The sequence below is a fragment of the Artibeus jamaicensis genome, unplaced genomic scaffold (assembly GCF_021234435.1).
Source record: "Artibeus jamaicensis isolate MK-2021 breed Jamaican fruit bat unplaced genomic scaffold, CSHL_Jam_final contig_519, whole genome shotgun sequence".
Classification (NCBI taxonomy): Eukaryota; Metazoa; Chordata; class Mammalia; order Chiroptera; family Phyllostomidae; genus Artibeus; species Artibeus jamaicensis.
In genome coordinates this window covers 17,502,340-17,527,064 of record NW_026521871.1, presented here as the reverse complement: position 1 = coordinate 17,527,064, position 24,725 = coordinate 17,502,340, and the positions used below count along the sequence as shown (strand labels likewise).

The following is a 24,725-nucleotide window of genomic DNA, read 5'->3' as shown; positions in this document are numbered from 1 at the left end:
GACATCTTTAGAAAGGGGTGTACCATTCGACCCGTAGCTAAGGAATGCCTGACTTTTCAGATGAGTATGGTTTGTTGGATATTTTCTTTTAGGTGACCTTCAGCACTTGCTGAGGAAGGGACAGACCCACTCCCTCTGGAGAAGGGCTGGGGTTCAGGCAAGGTCCACCCTTCCCCCTATGTCTCATGTTATAAATCTGGTGCCCCTCGGACATCAGCCCAGCTCCTCCTCTGGTCTTAGGAATTTGGGGGACTCCCAGTGGTCAGCTACTGTGGCTGTGTACCCCAGACTTCAGCCCACTGCCCCATGCATGATCTTGGGCAAGCCATGCTGCCTCATTCAGTTTCCTCTTCTGTAAAGTAAGACTGAAGCCCCTACCTAAAGATCAGAGAGCTTTCCTAACAGGAAGTCCCATGTCTGCCACTGTGTGGGAATTCTGAGCCTTGCTTCCTGGAGGAGTTGCTGATGGCCTCTAACTCCTGTTCTAGATTTTGGGGTACAGAGCCCCACTCTACACTCTCTTCACCCTCTGATAGAAACAAAGCCAAGCCAAGAACACTTTATTTGCTCCTTTTTATTTGGTGCTGCACCCAGGGTGGGGGCAGTGAGGCCTGAAGCAAGGGCTTGTTTAGCCTCACATCCTGCATTCCCCGCAACCCCTGGTGTGCAGTGATTAGAGGCAGGGGTCCTGGAAGGCTCAGTGTCTTCAGGAGGCATGCTTCAGCCTTGGGTCTGTCACAGAGTCTGGCCTTGAACTCTCTTTTGACCTTGATCTTCCTATGTGTACTAGGAAGATTTCTAACTTCAGCAGGTAAAGACCACAAAGCACTTCCAGGATGGGGACCACAAAGGCGCTTGGGAACAACAGCAGCCTTGGTGTAAAAGGAGGGGAGAAGGGGAGAGGTGATCAATAATTTGTCTAGGAAGGGAATTCTGAGGGAAGCAAGCCCTCCCCTTGGGGCTCCAGCCAGCCCGGGAGCTGCCCTCTGCCTGTGCCCTCCAGCCCTGACCCCGGCACTCATCATTGCCCTCCTGGGTGCGAGTCATAGTTTGAGGCCCACCTTTCTTGGTTTCAGGATGATGGGTGCCCACTTGAGCTCAGGTTTAGGTGTGAAGGAAATCAAAACCTTGGCGGTAGGTAGAATCATCAAGGCCTTGCCCGTGCTCAACAGGGCCTTGGAGCCCACCAGCTTGCTGTGCTGCCGTCCGAGGACTGGCCCCTGGGGTCGGAGCCCATGGAGAGAAGGCAGCCGGGCCTTGGTGTAGAGGCTGGGGAAGTGGTAAGGGGCTGTGGGAGCAAGAGGTGCGGTGAAAGCCCAGGGTGGTGGGAGGCGGGGCTCAAGGCTGACTAAGCTACCCCTCCAGGTGCATGTGCAGGGCAAGAGGTGGCAGAATGTGAAGGCAGATGGAGCCCTCCCAGTTCCTCCTCCAGAGGCCATGGGTAGGACGCAAGAGTTGGAGTCCAACAGACCTGGGTCTGCATCCCATCTCTGCCCCTTTTGAGATACGCAACTTTGAGCAACTTTCTTAAACTTCCTGATTCCTTGACTGGAAAATGGGGATAATAGCACCTACCTCATTAGGCTGTAAGGACTAAAGGAGCTGGTTATATAGCAAAACAGTGTAAGCTGTTAAGGGCTGAGTACATGTTAGTTCTTTTCCTTCAGAGGCAACTGTGCAGGGAGGCAAAGGCAGAACACTGTGGCAGGAAAAACTTGGGCTCTGGGAAGAGAGCCACCAGGGAGTGAGTCCTGGCATTGTGGAAATAACTGTCTTGCAGGGTGACTCCTTTGGAAGGGACAATACTTGGTTGTGTGTTTTTTAAAAAATACTTTGTAAGTGGTGACTTTTACTTGCTACTGGTAGTTCTTTGGTGGGGCTGTGGGTAGTGGGAAAATTCAGGTAGTTAGGAGAGGCTTGAAGAGCAGGGAGAAATTGCCTTGGGGTCCTGGGGTGTTTTGGCAGAGTGGTCTTAGCCAGGGCCTGGGGGTTCTTCAGACTCAGTGGCAATCTGTTCAAGGGGTGGGCCTGCCTATTATCACTAACAAAGGTCTTGGTGAAAATGCAGCCCATCCTTGGGTTGGGTGAGTCCCACTTCTGGATACTGGAGTGGACCAGGACTGTAGAACTTTTTGCCTTGCCTTTCTTCCCCTTTTCAGTGGTCGATGTGGTGGCAGTGAAGTCTGGCTTCTCGGAGTGCTCCAGGCTCCTGTCCCCAGGAACTTTCCTAGGAGCTGACATGTGGATAAAGATCCCCGAGTCCTTGCCTTCCCCAGAGTCTCGCTGGGTCAGCAATTGAGGAAGCGCTGTGCGGAGCCCGGTCCGCCGGTGACATATCGCCAAGGGCTTCTTGATGGTGGAGCCCTCTACTAGAAGCTGGATACCCACATACTGGGGCACCTCCACAGCAGGCTGTGAGGAAGAAGAGGAGACAAGGCCTGCTCAGGCAGTGCTGCTAGAGCCCTAGGCCCAGAAGGACTCAGGGCAGAGATGCATGGAATTAGTTTCTGGGGCACCTAGTTAGGAGGCATTTCTGGGCTGAGAAATGGGAAGCCTACCTCTGTCCTCTAAGGAGTCTGGGCCTGGAGGCCTGAATCAGTCCCTAGAGAGTCACTGAGCCCTGGGATTAGTAACCCAGAGGAGTGTGGGAGTCTCAGCCATGCCTCCACTAGCACCTCTCCACCCTCTCGCCCCCCTAAGCTGCCCTGGCCCTTGTTGGAACATTTGTGGCTCTATTCCACAGGCCACTGCTGATGGAAAGCTTCCTCAGTGCAGCTGGATTCTCTACAGAGAGAATCTGAGTTATGACACCCAGACCGAGAATCTGCCTAGAGCCTCACAGGAACCCCAGTTACGGGGAAGCAGAAACTGAGAGCCTGAAAGAAGGCATTCTGTGGAGGGGGTGAAGTAGTGCATATGCAGAGGGAGGCAGAGAAATTGCTCCTGTGGAATTTCAGTTCTTATAAAGCCAAATGGTACTTCCTACAGCTGTGTTCCCAGAGAGCTCCCTGTGTCTCGCTAAGAACTTTAATCCAGAGCTAGTTTGAGGTGTTTTCTGTGTCATCAAAGGATCCTGATTAGAATCTATCTAATCAATCAGAACTGTCCTTTGGAGCTTGTGAAGAATCCAGATACCAGAGCTCCCGGAAAGCCGAGTTGATAAGGAAAAGCTCATCTTTGCAGAAGAATCTTAGCTAATAAATGTAGAAGGAAAGAGAATCAGAAACTTAGCACTTTGTAACTGATACAAAAAGCAAGAATTAAAACTGGATATCAAAACAAGTAGGTGAAAAGGATGACAGGAAAATGTGTCATTTGCACAGGGCCAAAGTATCACCTTCCAAAGTAACTGATCATTGCCAAGGGGAGGATACAGCTTACAATGGGGAGAGATCTGGTAGCCTCCACCTGAACTCCATGGTCAGACTTAGCTTAGCATCACTGATCCTGAGATGCTCTGACAGTGTTGTGCCTTGTGACTCTGTATGAGGTACCCAGCATCACCTCTCAACTTGTCTTGCCAAAAATGTTAAACTGAACCTCATCAAGGTTTTTCACCTAACTTCTAGTTTACAGAACATTCAGATAACAGAAGAACAGTTAAAAACCACCCCAAGGAAACAATCAGATAAATCCAGAATGTGGGACAGTTCTACAAAACAGCCTGACCCCTTCAAAAGATCCAAACTCTGGGTGGAAAAAAGCAGTGGGGCTGTTCTAGATTAAAAGAAATTAAAGAGCATTAAAAATAATACCTAGGAATAACTTTAACCAAGAATGTGAAAGACCAGTACACTGAAAACTGATGAAAGAAATTGAAGAGACAAACAAATGGAAAGATATTTTCTGTTCATGGATTAGAATAATTAATATTGTTAAAGTAACCATACTACCCAAAGCAATCTACAGATTCAATGCAATCCTAATCAAAATACCAATGGCATTTTTCACAGAAATAGAAAAAAATCTCAAAATTTGTATGGAACCCCAAAAGACCTAATTAGCCAAAACGATCTTGAGAAAGAAGAACAAAGCTGCAGGCATCATGCTTCCTGGCTTCAAACTATATTACAAAGCTATAGTAATCAAAACAGCATGTTACTGGCATAAAAATAGACACAGAGATCAACGGAACAGAACAGAAAGCCCAGAAATAACCCCACACGATTAATTTATGATAAAGGATATACAGGTACAAAAATGGGAAAGGACAGTATCTTCAATAAATGGTTTTGGGAAAACAGGACAGCCACAGGCAAAAGAATGAAACTGGGCCCCTAGCTTACACGCTACACAAAAATCAACTCAAAATGGATTAAAGACTTCAACGTAAGACCTGAAACCTAGAATTCTTAGAAGCTAAAATTCCTAGAATAAAACATATACTATGCTCCTTGACATTGGTCTTGGCAATGATTTTTTAGATTTGACACCAAAAGCAAAAGAAACAAAAGCAAAAACAAACAAGTGGGACTACATCAAACCAAAAAGCTCCTGCACAGCAAATGAAAAGACCCAACTGAATGGGAGAAAATATTTGCAAATCATATATCTGGTAAGAAGTTAATATTGAATAGATATAAAGAACTCATACAACTCATTGGCAAAAAATACAATCTGATTATGAAATGGGGTGAGGACCTACAGATATTTCTCCAAAAAAGACCTATAGATGGCCAACAGGTACATGAAAAGGTGCTCAACATCACTAATTATCAGGGAAATGCAAATTAAAACCACAAGGAGTCATCACCTCACACCTGTCTTTTTGATTGTTATCAAAAAGACAACAAGTATTGGTGAGGATGTGTACAAAAGGAAACCCTCGTGAACTGTTGGGAGTGTAAACTGGTGCAGTCACTGTGGAAAACAGTATGAAGGTTCCTCAAAAAAATTAAAAATAGGACCACCACGTGATCCAGTAAATGTCATTTTTATGAGTATTTGTTCAAAGGAAGCAAAAATGCTAACCAAAAATATGCACCCTCATGTTCATGGCAGCATTATTTACAAAAGCAAAACATGGAAACAACCTTAGTGTCCATCAACAGATAAGTGGATAAAAAATGTGATGTATATATATGTATACATATATATGTATATGTATACATATATATACACCTTCAGTCACAAGAAGAAGGAAATCTTACCATTTGCAACAACATGAATGGACCTTGAGGGCCTATACAAGTAAAATAAATCAGAGAAAGACAAATACCATATGATCTCACTTATATGTAGAATCTTAAAATCAAACAAAACAATTGAACTCATACATACAGAGAAAAGAGAGATGGGAGGATGAGGGGTGAATAAAATGTATGAAGGTGGTCAAAATGTTTTAACTTCCAGTTATAAAACAAGTCTGGGGAATTTAATGCACAGCTTGGTGACTATAGTTAATAATACCATGTTGTATAGTTCAAAGTTGCTAAGAGAATAGATCCTAAAAGCTCTTATCACAAGAAAAAGAATTTGATAACTACATGTGGTGATGGATATTAACTGGACTTGGTGTCATGACCATTTCACAATGTACACAGATACCCAATCACTGTACTGTAAACCCAAAATTAACATAATGTTATTTGTCAATTACATCTTGGTTTTTAAAAACCACAACGAATTTCAGAGGGATGTAAGTCATGCCTGATGGGCCCATTAAAATTGCTACAAATCTTTGAAGCATCTCAAGGGCATACATTTAGATCTTATGTTTCAGTCTAATACATTTTGAGTTCGCCTAGAGGTCTGCTAACATCAGGGCTTTTATGACTTTGAGGGCTGTTGTGCTATAGCAGTCTCACAAAAGACAGAGAAGCTCTTAGATTTGCAGACATGGCTTTTGTATAATAGACCAATTATAAAATTGATATGTAAGAAACACACAAGGCTTTTAAAAATATCAACTTGGACTAAAAGCGGCAGTTACAATATGAAGTGAAAGAGACTTGTGTACCCCCAAATTTTTATGAACAGGTAACAGACTAAGAACTATAGAGAATGTTCACAGGAAAGCAAAGATGATTCAGGGCCGAACTGAGATTCCAATGGATGGAAGCAAGAGCCATGGAGAACTCCTGAGAAGTAACAGTGGATCCTAATAGCAAAACTAGAAATATATGCTAAGACTGGATTTCAGAATTTCTGTGGAACAGGGATTCCTGTGGACTTCCCACCCAGGCTCTCCTTTTTGGGTGGGAATGTCTATAATAATAATAATAACAGTATCTTCCACTAACTGACTCATATATCCAGGCACTTTACAGTGATGCCATTTATCATGAAACACATAACAACCTTATTAATTAATAACAACAGCTAGAACCTCTGTAGCATTTAATATGTGCCAGGCACTGTTCTAATGTGCTTTTAACTCATTTAGTTGTCACAGCCTTATGAAGTAGACACTACTTTCATTCATGCTTTACAGATGAGGAAACTGAGACCCTTTTCCCCTTAGGGATTAGGAAGTTGTTCAAAGTCAAACAGCTTGTAGTTATTGAGCAGAGATTTTGAACCCAGGGAGGTTCAGGAATACTATGTTATATGCTTCTCCAGAAATACTACCCACACGAATTAATTCATTTCAACCTCCCAAACCCCATGAGAAAAATGGTAGGGGCATCTCTATTTTACAGATAAGGAAACAGCTATAACTAAGTTACGGAGGCCAGACCAGGACTTGAACTGGGTCTGTCCGACTGCAGTGCCTGTGCTTCGCTGTAGTGCAGTGGAGGGGGGAAGACTCCCTGGGGTCCTGTCTGGGCCCAGCCACCTCACCTGCTTGTAGATGAGCTCAAAGGCTCCCGTGTCATAGTTTCGGTCCAGCCGCCAGTCAATGACCACGCGCAGGGTGTCAGCTTGCACACCAGCACACAGGTGGGTGGTGACAGACGTGGAGGGTGCCATGGTGGGGCTGGCATTGATCTCAATCAGCCAGGGCTGGAAGTCTTCACCAAACACAAAGTCGGCGCCATAGAGCTCAAAGCTAGCCTTCCGACACTGCACAGTGTCCTGGGAGGTCTGCAAAGCATGGATCACTGCAGCCTTCATGCCAGGCACGATGACAGTGGACCAAGCATTTGGGGCCCCCATGTCCTGCAGGTAGAGCTGGAACTTCTGGCTGGACCACATGTTGTCTGAGGGCAGCAGCGGGTGCCGATGGCATGAATTCTCCAGATGCTTCTGGATGGAGTTGTTGCACAGGTGCACCGAGCTGGGGCAGAGAGCAGAGAGCTGAGGTCTGGGCCCCCTTGCCCCTCCCACCCAAACCTGGGGAGGGCAGGCAAACCCTGGACCCAGCCCTGGGCCACTGTGGACCATTCAACCTGAGATGGGGTCCTGCTGGGGAGGACAAGGACAGAGGCCTGGGGACCATAACATTCTTTCAGAACCAGAACCAGTCTTAGCTCTCAGGATCTCTTCTGAGGGCACTCACTGTGGGGAACATAGTATTAAGTGCTTTGGGCTCAGTGTCAGTTAACCCTCCCAGTGCCTGAAAGGTAGGAAGATGGGTGAGAGTATGGGCCCTACAGTCACTGAGACATGTGCTCAAGTCCCACCTTCACCACCAACTAGTTGTGAGATCTTAGGCAAGTCATTTAATCTGAGTGCTCCTTTTGCAGCTATAAAATGAAGGTACAGTACCCACTTCACTGGGTTTTCGTGAGTGACTAGTATGCATGATATGCTTAGCACCTGTCACATACCAAGCACTTGATTCGATAGTTGACAGCTATGAGTCTCCTATCACTGCTTCCATTCTTCAGATGTGGAAGCTGAAGTTAAGTAGGTTTTCGCTTGACAAAAGTTGCACAGCTCGAAAGCTGCAGAGGTGGAGTTTGGGCCCAGGACTCAGCAAGGCTTTCCTTCACCCCACAAGTTAGTCATACAACTTGCCTCTCTTCTCTAGAATTTCTCCTGAACCCCCTTTACCCTGCTCTACATTCTCTTTTTTAATGTCACTGTTTAGCCTATTATATGATTTTACTTATTATGTTCATTGCTTGTCTCTTTCTCCCTGCTTGACTGTGAACTTGTCAGAGCTGGGCTTTTGTTTTGTTCACTGCTGCATCCCAAGTGCCTAGAACAGAGAATGGCACAGGGTACACACTCAGTCATTATCTGACGGGTGGAGGGTGGTGGGATGGATGGTGGGCCTGCCTGCCTGCAGAGTCTGTGTTTGGAGCCCAGCAGCGCACTGGAATTGCCGGTCTTTGCCAGCTCCCCAACGAGAATGGGAGCTTATGGGAGGTAAGTGATGGGGCTCACTTGTCCAGGTTCTTCAGGGTGAAGGGCTGTGTGGAAAAGCGGATGTAGCTGTCTCGATAGAACCACACAGTAAGTGGGTTCCAGTCGGTCACCAGGAACCACTGTCTCAGGTCAAACTTGGTACCAAAGATGAGCAGAGGCCGCTCAATATATTTCTGTACCACCCACTTGCCATCCTTCATCATCATGGGGTTGCCATCCACTAGTTTCAGCATCTCCTCCAGGTGGTCCATGCACATGATGCCTAAGGAGGGAATGGGGTAATCAGGGACCATGGCAGGCTTGGGCTAGGAGACGGGTGGGGACCGTGGACGGCTCACCATAAGCTCTTATCCCCACAGAAATGATAGAGCCGAGTGGGCAAGGCTGCCTGCCTCAATCAGAATGCCATTGCCTTAGGCAAGTTGAAAATCTGCTAAGGATTTAAATTTTTAAAGATTTTTTATTTATTTATCTTTAGAGGGGAAGGGAAGGAGAGAGGGAGAGAAACATCAATGTATGGTTGCCTTTTGTGTGTCCCCTGCTGGGAACTGGCCTGCAGGGAACCAGCCTACAACCCAGGCATGTGCTCTGACTGGGAATCAAAGTGCGACTGTCTGGTTCGCAGGCCCACGCTCAATCCACTGAGCTACACCACCCAGGGCTTAAATTTTTTTTAATTAACCAATTTTGCCCTGGCTGATGTGGCTCAGTGGATTGAGCATGGCCCTGCAAACCAAAGGATCACAGTTCGATTCCCAGTCAGGGCACATGCCTGGGTTGCAGGTCAGTTCCCAGCAGGGGCCAGTTCCCAGCAGGGAACGCACAAGAGGCAACCATGCATTGATATTTCTCTCCCTCTCTCCTTCCCTTCCCCTCTAAAGATAAATAAAATATAAAAAAAAAATGTTTTTAAACCATGTATGTATATGACTTTGTCTTTTTTATACAATCAACAGAATATAAAATGAGAAACAAAAAGTAGACAATAGAAAAGGATATATAATTAAGAATATGTCTCCTTCCCCAGAGACAGCCAACTGTGGCTTCCCGGTCCTATGGATATTCTTCCAGGTTGTGGGATAGTCTATACGTGCCTCAGTTTCAAAGGATTCTATATATTTAAACGTTAAAGATTTAGAAGTGCTTAGCACATGGTGAGCATTCTGTAGATGTGAACATATACCATTATTATTAGTCACCTATAGAATAAATTTCTAGCTGTAGATTTGCTGGCTCCAAGGTATATGCATTTTTCCATTTTATATTGCCAAAGATGTTACACCTATCTGCACTCCCAGCAACAGCGAATGAGATTTTGTTTGCCCGCATCCTACCCAACCCTGTTGATTATTTATTTTTGCCATTTTCCTGGATAGAAAATGGTAATTTATATATTTTATCTCTTTTACAACTAGCGACGTTAAGCATCTATGCTTATATAGCATAGGGCTTTATAACGCTGATAAATATCAGAATTGTACTACAAATCACACACATGTGCTCACCAATCAATTTCATTCCTTCCTTGTTTGGCCCTGAAACAGCCTAATGTCCTGCCAATGGCACAGAATAATTTGTGTCTGGTTCCCAAGCCAGATCCTTTCTCAAATGGCCAGACTGATCACCAAGATTTCCAAAAACACCATGCCTGGTAAAAAAAGGATTGAGACTCTTCGTGCCCTTTGACCAACCCAGCAATTTCATTTCTAGGAATTTATCTTAAGGGAAAAAATGGGAAGGCCATAGATTTCTGCACAGAGTGTTCATTAGAGTTATTTATAATAGCAATTAATCAATAAACAAATAAATAGGGAAAAAACTAGCAGCCATGTAAATACCCATCAGAAAAGGATTAGGTAAGCCCTGGCTGACATGGCTCAGTAGATTGAGTGCCAGCCTGTGAACCAATTCACAGGCGAAGGGTCACCAGTTCAATTCCCAGTCAGGGAACATACCTGGGTTGCAGGCAGGGTCCCCAGTAGGGGTGTGCAAGAGGCAACCACACATTGAAGTTTTTCTTTTTCCCTCCCTTCCCCTCTCTCTAAAATTAAAAAGGATTAGGTGAGTCCATGATAGTATATCTAAACAAGATTAGATTTATGCAGTTGTAAAAGAGAATGAGATACGAGTATATACTATCCTTTTATATAAAATTCACAAACAGGCGACACTAATCTATGGTATTATAAATCAAAATAGGGATCACCATTGCAGGAGGTACAGTCTGGAGGGAAGTGTGGGTGAGGGCCTTCTAGGGTGCAGGGAATGTTTTATTTAGTGACCCGGGGGCTGTTCCCTCAACTGTGACAGTTCATTGACTTGTACACTCACAATGTTTACTCTTGTCAATGATATATATTATATATACATTTCAATTAAGTTTTTCTAAAAATGGAGAGAAAAAATTTTAAATTTGGTGCTAGGTTCATGGAGATTCACTGTGTTATTCTTGCTCGTTTATGTATTTTAAAGTATCCATAACAGTAAAGCCAAAAACACATGGACATGGACAACAGTGTGGTGACTGTGCGGGGTGGTCGGGGTGGAGTACAAGGGGGTGAATGGTGATGGAAAAATACAGTTAAAAAAATTAAAAATAAGCTAAAAACAGAAAATAAAGGAAGATTTAGATGTACTGAAATCAGGTGATCTCCAAGGTCTATTATTAAAGACAAAGGAATGTGCAAAGAAGAAATAAGTAGTACTAATTGATATTAAGGATATTAAAAAAGGAGACTGCAGGCCCTGGCTGGTATAGCTCAGTGGATTGAGCATGGGCCTGTGAACCAAAGGATTGAGGTTCGATTCCCAGTCAGGGCACATGCCTGGGTTGCAGGCCAGTTCCCAGCAGGGGACACATGAGAAGCAACCATACATTGATATATTTCTCCCTCTCTCCTTTCCTTCCCCTCTAAAGATAAATAAATCTTAAAAAAAAAGGGGGGGGAGACTGCAGAATAGTATGTTTTTGTTTAAACTAAAATAAAATAAATCTCTCTCCAAATGTATAGAAGGAATTGTGGAAAGAAACACACTGAAAGGTTAATAGTAGTTATCTCAGTGAGATCGAGTGGCTTTTGCTTTCTTTCTTTTTTTACAGTATAATAAACGTGTACTTTCATACTTGGAAAAAAACACCACCACTACTTCCAAGGTATTGTAGAAGAAGAAAGGCCGCAGTGTTCGTTTTGAAGTGACATTCCCGAGAGAGTGTCCCACAGTGTCTGGAGCTGTCACAGCTTCACTTAGACATGAACGAATCCGTCCCAGGGCACCACTGGGAGGCGTCTGCCAAAAGTCTGCTTTCTGCACCTGGGGAGTCCTTACCCAGTTTTTCAAGGCGGGGCTAAGGCACCACTCCTGCGTGTTGGCTCCTCCTGGTCAGATTCCCTTCACACTGGGCTGAGGAGCCAGAATAACAGCTAAAAATAATAGCGCTTATATAGCAGTTATTATGTAAAAGGATAGGATCTAAGTACTTTACATGTGTCATATTCAACTAATCCTCTCGGTATCTATTTATTGACTTCATTTTACTAATGATGAAAATGAGGCACAAGAGGTTCACTAACCTGCCCAAGGTGTTACAAATAGTAGGAGGCAGAGCTTGGGTTTGAACCCAGACAGTCTGGCTCCCAGCATCCATGACCTTAACCACTATGCTATATTTCACAGGATGCACTCGTCAAACCTAAGAGCCTTAGATGACAGGCACCTGCAGATGAGTATCACCAGACCTACCTAAAATGTCAAACCAACTCTGAGGACAGGGGAGGAAAAGCTGGCATCATCACAGCAGCTGAGGTTTAGGGGAAGATTACTCTGCCTGGCACCATGCTGAGCTTGAGACACCCTGCCTCTTCTAATCCTCACTCTGTGGGAAGTAATATCACCTCTCATAGATGAGGGAACTGAGGTTCAGGGAGGTGATACAACATGCTTAAGGTCACAAAGCATATTGAGAGCAGAGCTGGGATTCAAATCCAGGCAGTTTGGCTCCGGTCGAGCCTGCACTATTGACAGCCTGGCCTCTAGTTGAGGAGGAAGGCTGCAGGTGCTGTGCAGAGAGCAGGGGCTCACACCCACCTCGGCCACGGGACTTGGCTCCTGGTTTCACGATCCAGATGTTGCGATCTCCTTCCATGTCCATCTGGGGCAACACGGCCCGGAGCTGCTGCAGGACGTCCTCACAGCGCTGGACATGAGCATCGAGGTGCATGAGCTCTGCCCCCTCACTGTGGGGAGATGATGGGTCTTGGGCAGGACTGGGCCTGGGGACGGCCTGGTAGACAAGGCAAAGGGAGACACAAGCCCCCTGGCCACGGTCCTGCCAGCCTTCGTTGTGCCCTTTCCTCCCTGCCGATCCACATAGGTCTGTCTGTCTCTCCCAAACCTCCACACCCACCCTCAAGCTATCCTCCAGGGTGCCATGTGCCCAGGGCCCCATCCCAGGATGCTGGGATGGGAGAGAATGGGGAGACGCCACTTGTTGGACCCCCACTCCACTCCCACGCTCCACTTTCTGCCACCTCACTTTCCATCACCTTAAAATTGCCTTTGGCAGAATTAATCCCACCATACCTAATGGTGAGGCACCACTACGTGCCAGGCTGTGTGCCGAGGACTTTACATATATTCTCACTAATCCTCTCTGTAGCCCGGCCAAAAAGGTATTACTGGTCCTATCTCAGAGCAGTGTAAACTGAAGCTTGGAGAGTTAAGGGACTTGTCCAATACCACAAACTGAGTGAAAAGCTGAACCAGGACACAAACTACATCCTGCCTACACTTACAGGTGTGTTGGGGGTGTTTACTCTGCCTTCCAATCTGGACCTCACGCTGTTTGCTATGTGAATCCCTTCCTAGTCTCATTCTTCTCAAGCACATCTGCATCACACATCTTGCTTTCTTTTCTCTTCCTACAATCTACCACCTGACATCTACACTTAGTTACTGTCTGTCTCCCCTCACTGGCATGTAAGCCCCGTAAGAGCGGGGACATTTCTGTAGCTGTTATTCTCTGTTGCCTTCCCCTCCCCAGGCGGTGTATCTGGCACTTACTCAGCACTCCCTAAAAGTCTGTCAAATGAATGGATGGTTGGGTAAGCGAGAACTCTGGCAGGAGCTTGCCTCCGCTCCTGGTCTGTACAGATTGGGGTTCACGGACAAAGAGAAGCCCTGTTCCCTACAGGACACAAACTGTCCTGAATTAAACCACGCCACAAAAAAACAGCCCAGGTGGCTGCCTCATCCAAACTCTCCGATTTCTTCTCTTCTAACTGAATAGGAAGGAAGCCTCGACGAGACGCTCACCTCCCTTTAACATCTGAGCCCCCTGACTGTCTCCAGCCACGGAGAACTTACCCTCTTGTGATAAGGAGGCAGCAGCAACCACCGGGGCAGGGCCAGGCACAGGGACCGCAGGGTGGAAGGGGTGCAGCGCGGCCTCTTATTCACGCCTGAGCCCTGACCCTTCTACTTCCAGAAGGTTTGCTGGGAACCTCCCCACAGGCCAGAGCACAAAGAATGTGCGCCGTAAATCTGTGATTTGGCCCAGAATAGTGTCACCTGGGGGTGGCAGGGGCACATGTAGCAACTGGAAAAAGTATGTTTGGCATGACAATATGTCTTTATATTTAACAAAAAGAAAAAATAACCCCTGTGCTGTGGAAACTTGGCCCTGGAAAAAAAGCCTGGCTGCTGAGTCATGGATTTGTTTTAAAAAGTTGGGAAAACACAGAGAACAGCATGGGGGCTACCAGAGGGGAAGGGGCGGGGGGAGGAAAAGGTGTGGGAGGGGAGGGGAGAAACATGGCCATAAATATTAAAGGAATGAATGGAGGCTAACTAGCTACCCTGAACAACTTGACACTTACAGGTGTTATATGATGCAATGTTTTATGACATTCCAACTTGTGAGAAGTTCCTACAGCCCTCTAGAACCTGCCTACACCCAGAAATAAGTAGGACTCACATTCTTTTCATGTAACATTCTAACTCAGTCTTGATAATTCTTAGTTTAAGAAGGGTGGCTTCGCCCTGGCTGGTGTAGCTCAGTGGATTGAGCGTGGGCTGCGAACCAAGGGGTCGCCAGTTCGATTCCCAGTCAGGGCACATGCCTAGGATGCAGGCCAGGCCCCTGGTACAGGGCGCGCAAGAGGCAACCGCACATTGATGATCCTCTCCCTCTCATTCTCCTTCTCTTCACCTCTCTCTAAAAATGAATAAATAAAATCTTTAAAAAAAAAGAAGAAGGGTTTACATATTCTGGGAGCTAAGGGGGAAGTACAGGATCATTTCTACTTTTTGACACTTAAAAAAGATACAAATGAATAATTTATCAATAATCTGGGTTTTCTCACATTCATTCAAAGTTCATTATTAGCTCTTTAGTCTTCCCTATAAAGAAATCATTGAATCTGTTCCATTCTTCCCTCTTAACCCACCCCAGTGAGACCCTGAGCTCTCCCTCCTGGCTTGCTGCAAGTCTCCCAACCTGAGTTTTGTGTCCCTTGACAGCGGGGTCTACGTGTCATTTCTGGAGCCTGGCACACAGTGCTCTGCCTTCCGAGTCCTCTCCCTCCATCTCTCCTGCACGGAATCTCCCTGCAATAGTGCCAGTCTCATCCTGACACTCCTTTCCTCTGCTTAAGAACCTTTCCCAACCCGTGCTCGGAAAACACCCCCCCTAGGGATGTTCTGGGGGGGCCTAGGGTCACCCGGGTACAGGATACACAGTAGGTCCTCACTTAACATTGTTGATAGGTTCTGCAGCTAAGTGAAACAATGTATAACAAAACCAATTTTACCACTGGCTCAATGACATAAACAAAAGTTCCCAGAACAGCATCTCATCAACGTTACAAAGACATGTTATTTGAGGACCTCCCACCTCCGACGTTGCCTGCTCCATCTCTCTCTCTCCGGGGTATGTCCCACCCATGCATTCTAGAAAAGCCCTGCACCAGTGAAACCTGCTACTAACTTTGTTTAACCCGATGTTTTCCAAAGATAATTGACCACAGAGTCTACCCTTCCCCGCCGCCCCCCCTTTTTTTTTCTACACAAAATTGATTTACATCCTGTGGAACCAGCATCCTGTCAGCACACTTTGAGAAACACTGGCCTTTAAGATAAAATCGAATTGACTTGACAGATCTTTATTTTGTGAGTGAATACTGAGTCTGTGCTGAGCACATAATACAAATTATCCTGTCTAATCCTGCCTTTGAGCAAGACAATGTTTAAAAATTATTTTAAATTTATTTATCTTTAGAGGGGAAGGGAAGGAGAAAGGGAGAGAAATATCAATGTATGGTTGCCTCTCGTGCGTCCCCTGCTGGGAACTGGCCTGCAACCCAGGCATGTGCCCTGACTGGGAATTGAACCTCAATCCTTTGGTTCGCAGGCCCATGCTCAATCCACTGAGCTACACCAGTGAGGGCTGAGCAAAACAATTTTTAAAAATATATTTTGCACTTGAGAAAAGTCAAACTCCAAAAAGATTAGTGACCTTCACAAGGTGATCGAGCTTGAAAGTTGCAAATCTAGGACTGTAATTGAGGTCTCCCTGATAGCACAAGCCATGACCTTTGTGACTCTGCTATGCCGAGATCCAGGAAGGAAGGTTTGCATCACATTGAGAAGAAGTGGGAGCCCTGAGGAGTTCCTGGGCAGGAGAGTAACAGGGCAAACAAAAGCGAGAGGCTTAGGGAGGAGGCGGGGGCTGCACTAGAGAGGGTCTGTCTTTGACTGAGAGGCCCCCTAGAGCTGGGGGCACATGCCTGGGCCCCACGCAGTGCTGCAGAGATACTCACTGGACCACTTGGTAGTAGCGCTGGAGGAAGAGGGCCCAGCCCTCAGGGCTGAGGTACAGCGGGGCCTCCAAGTCCCTGTCAATGTCCAGGTGGGCCAGGTTGCTAAGGTGCTCCTCACAGGCGCGCAGAGCCTCATCCACAAACTCTGGGGACACCTTCACCGGCTTTTGCTCCTGTGTCGTGGGCTGCTGGTCTTCTGCAGAGGCATGGAGGGGCCTATCACTATGACAGGTAACCTGACACACGCTACGGCATGCACGGCTCCAAGGCCTGTTGCTTAAATAAGGACTCTCCCAAACACATCTGAGACCCACCACACACCTGCAATTGCTCACTGCCCTGGGACCTGTCACTTACCTGAGACTTTATTCTAAATTCACCTGAGACCCTAGTGCTCACCCTTGGCCCCCCACTGTCCCCAAACCTGTCAATCACTTGAGGGTCCATCCCAGGGCCTCTCAGCCCCTATAACCTCAGACACGCCTGCATCCTTTCTGATCCTGGGACCTCTCACACACACCTGAGGCCCTTGTGCCCCTGATCCTAGCACACCCAGGGAGAAGCAATAGGGAGGTCTCCCTGTGGAAGAAAGAGGGATTTCCATGCCCCTTATGGCCCTGAATCCCTGGCTAATAGGCCCCTGGGGCTTTGAGGTAGGAGTCCAGAAAGGGAAAGGGCAAGCAATGGATTGGGCAAACATGGAATGTGGCAACCTCTGTGCCTCCACAAGGCACAAGGAGCCCTCAGACCACATGAAACTATGCAGTTTCACTACTTCCTCTCCTGCAAAGACCTGAGCTCCCCACAGACAGGACTTAGTCTGTCCTCACTGGAGAGCTTGGCCACATTCCAGGCCCATGGAAGGGCTGAATAAGGCAGTGGATCAATTAACAAATGGATAGGAAGATAGGTGGGTAGGTGGTTGGGACAAAGGAATGAATGAGTGGATAGCCTGGAGGATGGACAGGTGATGGAGAGAAGGATGGAAAAGCAGGTGGATAGATGTGTTCATGGGTCTGTGGAAGGGTAGGTAGGAAGGTGGCAGAGTGGAGAGATGAATACAAAGTGTGTTCCTGAGGGAAAGTAGGTGAATGAGTAGATCGACAGTGTGGGAATAGGTGGGGAGATGAATGGATGGATGGGTAGGTGAATGTGAGATCGGTGGGGGTGTGGGTGAGTGGGTAGGTAGATGGACGGGTGGGTAGATGAATGGAAGAACAGAGGGGTGGGTAGATGTACAGGTGGGTGGGTAGGAAGGGATGGTGAATAGGCAGATATGGATAATAAATAGAAGTGTGGGTGAATAATAAATGGATGGGTGGATGTGTGGGAGGATAAATGGATGAGGGGATGGAGGGAACCACAGAGTACTTACGTGGGGCCTCTTCCTCTTCTGCCTGGATAGAATGTGACTTCCATTCGGACTTTGCAACCAGCTTGAGAACGTTTCGGGCAGCTGTCAACCAGAAGTCCTCTGCTCCGGGAGCAGGGGATACTCTGCTCAGCCTCGAGGCTCCAGGCATGTTCTGGTTCTGGAACCTGATCATGACCTGCCCTGCCTTGGATCCAGACCTGACTACCTTCTAATTACAGAACCTGGCTCCTGTTTCAATCATAGAATCAGACCCAGATTCTGACTTGACTTGGCTCATATTCTGCCTTTAAAATCTCACCTAAACCTGTTCTCTGATTTCTTTCTTCTATTCCTGATGGACTTCTAGCCTGAGAACCAATAGGTTTTTGGCCCCGAACCTATTTTAGATTTGGAGACTAATTTAAACCTAGCATCCACTCTGGCTCCAAATTCTGACTAGAATTTATAACCTGTTCTGGAATTGGAAACTATTCTGCTCTAGAAGCCCAAAGTCCAGAACCTTTTCTGGATTAGGAAACCCAATCTAACCAATCTAACCAATGGAATTTGACACAGGCCTGGAATCCATTCTGGATTCCAAACACAGCCCATTGACTAACTTTTAGAACCTGCTCTAGAATACAAGTTAAACTGCCCAAGATCTTCTGGAGGTCTGGGCTGACGAAGCTAGGAGGCTCATTAAGAGAGCCATACTAGGGAAAGATAAGGATGAGGATGGAGAAGGAATTCTGCTGGGGTCGACAAGTGCATGAGGAGAGAAGCCTTCATCCTGCAGCCAGAGGAGTCCAGGCACGGGGATGGTCATCTCCTTACCTATGAAGGCTTTTTTGTCATCCTCAGCCCCCAGGCGGTAGCAGCGTGGAAAGAAGGAGTCAGCATCAGCCTCATCAAACCACGGCAAGTTCCGGAGATTGAGACATAGACCCACCTATGGAATTAGCCACTGAGGGGTCAGGGTGGGACTTGCCCAGAGAATCTTCCAGGGGCTCTCCACCCCCAGTGCCAGCCCAGACAGCTCCAGGAAACTCTGCCTGGACATTCTCAGAGACTCTGAGCACTTGCTGGGCCTGACTCGCTCACATCCACACCTCCAGATGTTCGCCCACTCAGCCCCTGCTGAGAAGGCCCCACATCCCTCCTATCCAACCTGTCACATTCTTAAAGAACTGCTTCCTCTAGGAATCCTTCCCAGTCCACACCAAAAAATACACTAGCAGGTCCCAACTATAAAGACCTCATCCTTGCCACTATCCTAGAAGATAGTTTTACTGCTATTCTCATTTAAAGGTGAGGAAACTGAGGCTTAGAGAGGTGAAATCACTTGTTAGTAAACCTTAGTTTATTAACAACCTTAGAAAGATTAAACCTTAGTTTATTAAACCTTAGTAAGATAGAATGGATCCATCAGCCAGATATCCTCTGCTTAGGAGGTAAGGGCCTTCTTGCTCAGTCATTGAACTTGGTGTTTGTTCTGGCTCCAGATCCTGTTTGGATCCTGGAGTCTATTTAGTCAATATCTAGATGTGCCAGACATGCTACAGGGGTTGGAGTTGAACCCAGGACTGTCTAATTCCAAATCCCACTGAGTTACATACCAAACCCCTCCTGAGAACTCTCTCTTAATGCCAAGGACAGCAGGGAACTGGGTTGTTGGCCCAAGGGCTGGGGGGTTGGAAAGTACCATGCCCTCTTCCCCGGGGAGCCCACCTTTGTGGTAAAGGAGCCAGCCCGGGCATAGTGGTTTATCATTTGATCCTTAGAGAGGAAGCGACAGTCCAGCACATCCCGCCGAGTGGTCCAGATGAAGTAGGGGATCTCATTCCGAACCATGCGGGACTGGGGAGAGGAGACAGGGGAGTCTGGTGTGGGCAGCACAAGGCTGGAAGACGCTTCTTCCCGCCCTGCTGAGCAGGGTGCATGAATGGAAGGAGAGGATGCTTCCACGATGGCCTCTAGCCTACACCAGATGTGTAAAATAAAAAAGGACAGTTTTTCCTCCAGGGCACAGACTAGGTGAGCAGCAAGCAGGCAGGCTTGCAGCCTCTTGTGGCCAAGTGCTCCTAGGCAATGACTAAGCCACACAGCTTAATACCACACCTCGTTCTGGCCCATGGCCATCCGTGACTTGCTCAGTGGCAGGACAACGACTCCAAGCTGGTGGGTGCATAGCATGTGACAAAGGCTCTACGCCTCTCTCTCTTTCCTACAACTCTGGGAAGTACGATATTAATAAGCAATAACGCCACATGCTAGACCATGTTCTAAGCACTTTCCATGTCAATTTCCTTAATCCTCAGCAGCCCCTGTGAGGCAGGTGCTATTGTTGTCCCCATTTCACAAATGAGGAAACTGAGACATAGGGAGGGTGACTTGTCCAAGGCTGACAAGGTTGGGCCATATGAAACTGCCCGTGCTCAACCTTTCCTGACATACAAAATCAGCAAATGGGTATCGTTCAACTCGGTAAGTGCTGGCGGCAAGACTCGAAGCCAAGTGTCCTCACCTCAACATGCATGTCTTCCACACCATCATAGCAGCTTCTTTCAAAGCTTTCTAAGCCCTTCTTCTCAGCCTTCACTTGCCAAGGGCAGAGGAAGGAGATGAACTCGGGGGGTTTATTTGGAAGGGGGAATTCCTGGGCTTGGAGTCTGTGCCAGTTTCTGATACAGCCTAGCCAAGTTCTGGTCCCAGGCCCGCCCCACTGTGTCAGAGCCCCACTGTGTCTCTCAGCACTCTGCTAGGCCATCCAGGCTTCAGAGAAGCGGCTTTTACCGCAGATGGGGAAACAGAGGCTCAGAGAAGGAAAAAACTTGTCTGGGGCCATCCAGCTGGACTCCAGTGCTCTCCCTCCAACTAAGTAGACCCCTGCCAGTCCCTTGGGCCCTCACCATCAGAGCGTGTGTCCCATCTGGGTCATCAAATTCCTGTGCGTCATCGAAGTCAAACAGTTGTGGTGTCTGGAATACCTCGTCCTCATCTTCATCTTCTGCAAATGCAGAGTCCAGGCCTGGTGAGGCCCCTGCCCCTGCCCCCACGGGCCCATACTGAAGTCTCAACCCTGGGACAGTGGGGACCAAAGAAAAGGGACTCGGGAGAGGCAGCTGGTGAAATGGAAGGAAGCGCTCACCATCCTCAGTGGTGTTGCTATCATCCATTACTGAGCTGTCCAGATCCTTCTGTGGGGGCAGCAGGGTGGCGCCTGAGGAACGGACCATCTTCTTCTCCACCCAGCCCCTCTGGCGCAAGAGGCACCGGATTACTGGGTAGTGACCTTGGATCATAAAGATCTTCTTCTGCTGTAAGGTGAAAGAAGGATACTTGTTCAGTAAGTACCACCTAAGTGCCAGACATAGGGAATGGTGAACCAGACAGTTATGGGCTCTGCCTTCAGGAAATCTTTATATTCTAGTAGGGGAGAGAGATTATAAACAAGTAGATAAATAAATATGCATAGTCAAAATTATAATGGTAATAGCTAATATTTATTGAACACCTACTATGTGCTAAGCATTTATATATATTACTAAAAATAACATGTATTTTTCAGATTATGAGACTGACGCACTGCCTACTGAGCTAAGAGGGCACCTTAAAATAACATGTATTTTTAATAGATGCTATATCCCCACTTAACTGGTTAAGAAACAGAGACAGAGAGGTTGAATAGCTTGGCCACACAGTGGTTAAGTGAAAAAGCAGGGATTTAAATCCAAGCTGGTTGGATCCAAACACCAGATACTGAACGGGGATCCAGGGAAACTAGAAATACACACACAGAGAAGGTAGAGAAGAAACCGTGAACTTTACAGAGCTGGGGAGATGGCAGTGGAGTCAAAGGGGAAAGCATGTGCAAAGGTCTTGAGACTGGAGAGAGGTCTGAAGGAACTGGAAGGAGGCCAAGGTGAGGATGGAAATGAGGGGGGCACTCCTGAGGAGACAGGTCATAGCTGGACTGGAAGGCCCTGCAGGCCTTGGAAACAGTCTTGAATTTTAGAACAGGAGCATGAAGTACGAAAGGCAAAGGGAGGGAGTGCCATGGCTGGAGGCTCCATAAGTTTGGCTTGCTGCTGTATAGAGACCAGATGGAGGAGACAAGGGTGGAAGTAGGGATGCCAGCTGGAAGGCTCTTGTGGTTTGTGTAGGAGAGAAATCACAGTAGCTAGAATGAAGGTGGCTACAATGGGGAAGGGAAGAAAGTAATAGAGTTGAGACTTGTTCTAGAAATAGAGATGATTGGTTTTGCTGATGGGAGTAGATGTGTGGGTTAAGTGAACAGAAAGATCAGATTTCTGGCTTGAGCAACTAGGAGATGGGGAGAACCAGGGACCAGTGAGGACTGGTTTAGGCAGGCAAATCAAGAGTATGGTGCGGGACATGGAAATGCTTTTAAGTTCTCTAGATAGAGATGTTAAGTAGGTGCTGGATCTGCTGGGTGTGGAGTTAGAGCACAGGCTGGGCAGGAAAGGGCATGTGAGGGGCACAGCACACTGTATGGACTCACAGCCAAGGTGACAGGTGCGGAGAGGGACCCAGAGAACCACTAAAGACCCAGGCGCCTTCCAAGACAACTGAAAAGCAGTAGCCAGGGAGGGAGAAAAGAAAACTAGGAATGAGCAGACAGCCAAGAGAAAAGGGTGTGTGGGGAGCAGTGCAGAATGACACAGAGTGCGCAACAAAGATTAGGACACAAAGAGAGCCGCTGGGAAGTCCCTAGTGACATTGACTAGAGTGGCTCCTGAAGGAAGTGGGGAAGGACCCAGAAGAGTAGTGGGAGCTAACAGCGAATCCCAGGTAGAGAAGCAGACAAGTCTGCTAAGTGAGGGGTATCAAACATAGGGAGGTATTTGAAGATGGATGTGGGATCAAGGGTTTTTGTTTGCTTTTTTAATGATGGAATAAAATAGTTCAGGGAGACAGGCTGAGCCATTCTAGAACGAGATCCCCACAGTCCCCTCCGACCTTGACAGCTTTCTCTACATAGATCTTGGCTTTTCTCAGCCGGCCCATGTGATGAGACGCCTTCGACAATCCTGGCCAGAGGACAAGGGGACCTGCAGAAAGATGTGTAGTGAGGGCTCAGCCTAGCCCCAATGCCCACACGCCTTCTCTTTTTCTACCCTTCATCCAGATGCCCACTCTCCATCGCTCTTCTCCCGGCCTCCATTCCCTCCACCCCAAATCTTCCCGTCCTCCCTGCCACCGCCTCAGGCCAGGATGGGCCTACCGCACAGGGCCTCACCGTCCTGCAGCGGGGCATCATCTAGGACCCGGGTGTGCGAGGGTCCGAGGGGACGTAGATCTGTGGAGCCCTGGGCGTGAGTGCAGTGGGTGAGCAACTCGAAGGCGCGGCATGGGCTGTGAGCTAAGGCGGGGCTGCGGGACCGGCGTTCGCAGCCAGCGCAAGCCTCACTGGGCCAAATGGAGGCGGGCCGCGGCCACGGCTGCGTCTCTGGAGGCCCTAACATCGAGTGGCGTTCCCAGGGCCATGGGACTGTGGAACTGGTGCATGGCTCGGGCGGCTGCGGCTTCCCCAGCCAGCTGCATATGGGGCCACCCTCCTGACGGTACCAGGCGGCGGAGCCTCGGTGTGAGACCCTCGGCTCCCCCGCGCTCAGGAGCAGCACTGAGCGGGGACCCTGCATACGCCCCTTCCCCACGCCGCCTTCTCTCCGGGGTGGGCCCTGCGGAAGCCCTAGTTGGGCCCTACATTCCGAGGCTCCGCCCCCTGTTTATTGTCACCTTGGAAACCACTTCTCGTCACTCTCTGGAGGGCGGGCTGGTTCTAAGGTTTTCAGGATTTGCCAAGCAGGAGTCTCACCTGCCCCAGACACTTGATGAGCATAGCACTGATGGTGGAAGCGCGTACATCACGAGGCTACCAGTTACTATCACCAGTGCCACGGTTCCTCAGCCAACACTTCCAATTCCACAGTATTTATAGAGGACCACGTGCTATGCGATAGGCTAGGCTGGTCCCTGACCTCATGGAGTTCACAGCCCAATGCAGAGGAAACAAAAAGTAAGCAACAAAAGTATAAAAGAGCTATAAGCATGATAAGGGCAATGAACTAAAACCAGGAAGGGGGCATATTGTGGATAAGGCAGTCAAGAATGTCCTCTGAAGATATGACATTTAATCCAAAGCCTTATAGAATGCAAAGGAGGTCAGGAGTTAGCTAGGGAAGAGGGGAGGAATAGCATTCCAGAGAGGCAAGCCTCCGCAATAGCCAAGGAGGGTAAGAAACTTTCTGGGAAACTAAAGGCAGCCAGTGTGGCTGGAGCCTGATGAGACAGGATGGCATCTGCAGGTCCTTGGGGACAAATGGAAAGACGGTATATGGGGGAAACAGTGGCCAAGGCAGAGTGCACTCCTCCCCACCCCCACTCCACAATAACCTGGAAATAGTAAAACAGATCGTTTGAGTCAACTGCAGATAAAACGTAATTGAAGTTACATACAGCCCTCAAGGCAAAAATAAGGAAACTTTTTGGCGGTAGTGGCAAGGTGGTATCCTCAAAAACCACAGGTGAGGTAAATAAGCCTCCAAGATGTCAAATAATTTGCATCATAACACATTAGGGCCAGAACTGGAACCCGGGTCTGACTCCAAGGTCCCACTCTCTTTTTTTAGTGTATGTGCTGCCGAAGTGAGCACTAAGGCCCCACTCTTAAACAGTTAAACATAAGCCCATGTTATGGCTCATAAGGGTTGTCTACTGGTCGTGGATGGGCAGTTTGAAAGACAAACTCTAGCAGTGCCCATTTAAGCAGAGTCCAGGGAAGAAAATATCCTGGTCGAAAACACCCACTTTGTGTAGTCATTGGCTAGGTCTGCCCAATCAGTGACGGTGGGTCCTCCTCCTGTCTAGCCAACCCTGACCACCCAGAACACCATTCCCAACCCCCTCCCCCACCATTGGCTGATGACTGGGCTGATTGGAAACCATCCAGTCTCTTCTTAACAAGCAGCAAATTGGGTTCCAGGGGCTCCAGAACCTGGGAGATGGACCCATGACAAGAATTTTGGCTGGCTCACCCAAGCAGGACTGTCCTCCGAGAATAAGTGAGCAGCCGCCCTACGGTGGACACCAACTTCGCTGTGAGCACCTTTAACACTCCGGGCAAAGCCAGGACATAGCCGTGTGCCCCAGAGGGCACACCTCGCGCTGCAAGGCAGGACTGGGAGGTCACAGAGCTAAGTCATAAAGGGGGTGATAGCTGTCCAAGTTGCCCCCAGCCCAGCCCCTCCCCCCTTTAACATGACCTTGTCCTCCAC

The 24,725-nt window shown here is 47.8% G+C and overlaps 1 protein-coding gene across 8 annotated transcripts; it reads right to left on the bottom strand.

Moving 5' to 3' along the window:
- Window positions 1-536: 536 nt before the first annotated feature.
- TTLL3 (tubulin tyrosine ligase like 3) lies at window positions 537-24,697 on the bottom strand. Of its 8 annotated transcripts, XM_053669126.1 has the most exons (14): window positions 22,688-23,176; window positions 22,408-22,499; window positions 20,576-20,744; window positions 20,337-20,434; window positions 19,156-19,284; window positions 18,262-18,376; window positions 17,449-17,547; window positions 16,074-16,269; window positions 12,343-12,491; window positions 8,275-8,518; window positions 6,784-7,219; window positions 2,142-2,412; window positions 1,062-1,288; window positions 537-854 (listed from the first exon to the last, which is right to left on the bottom strand). In XM_053669126.1, exons 1-14 carry the CDS (start codon window positions 23,088-23,090, stop codon window positions 561-563), a joined length of 2,922 nt encoding a protein of 973 aa, XP_053525101.1. In that variant the 5' UTR covers window positions 23,091-23,176; the 3' UTR covers window positions 537-560. The 8 variants fall into 8 exon arrangements, with proteins under 8 accessions (XP_053525101.1, XP_053525102.1, XP_053525095.1 ...); XM_053669127.1 differs by lacking the exons at window positions 537-854; window positions 19,156-19,284 and having other exon boundaries at window positions 959-1,288; window positions 2,268-2,412; window positions 22,688-24,697; XM_053669120.1 differs by lacking the exons at window positions 537-854; window positions 1,062-1,288 and having other exon boundaries at window positions 1,443-2,412; window positions 20,576-20,741; window positions 22,688-24,696.
- Between the last annotated feature and the right edge of the window lie 28 nt (window positions 24,698-24,725).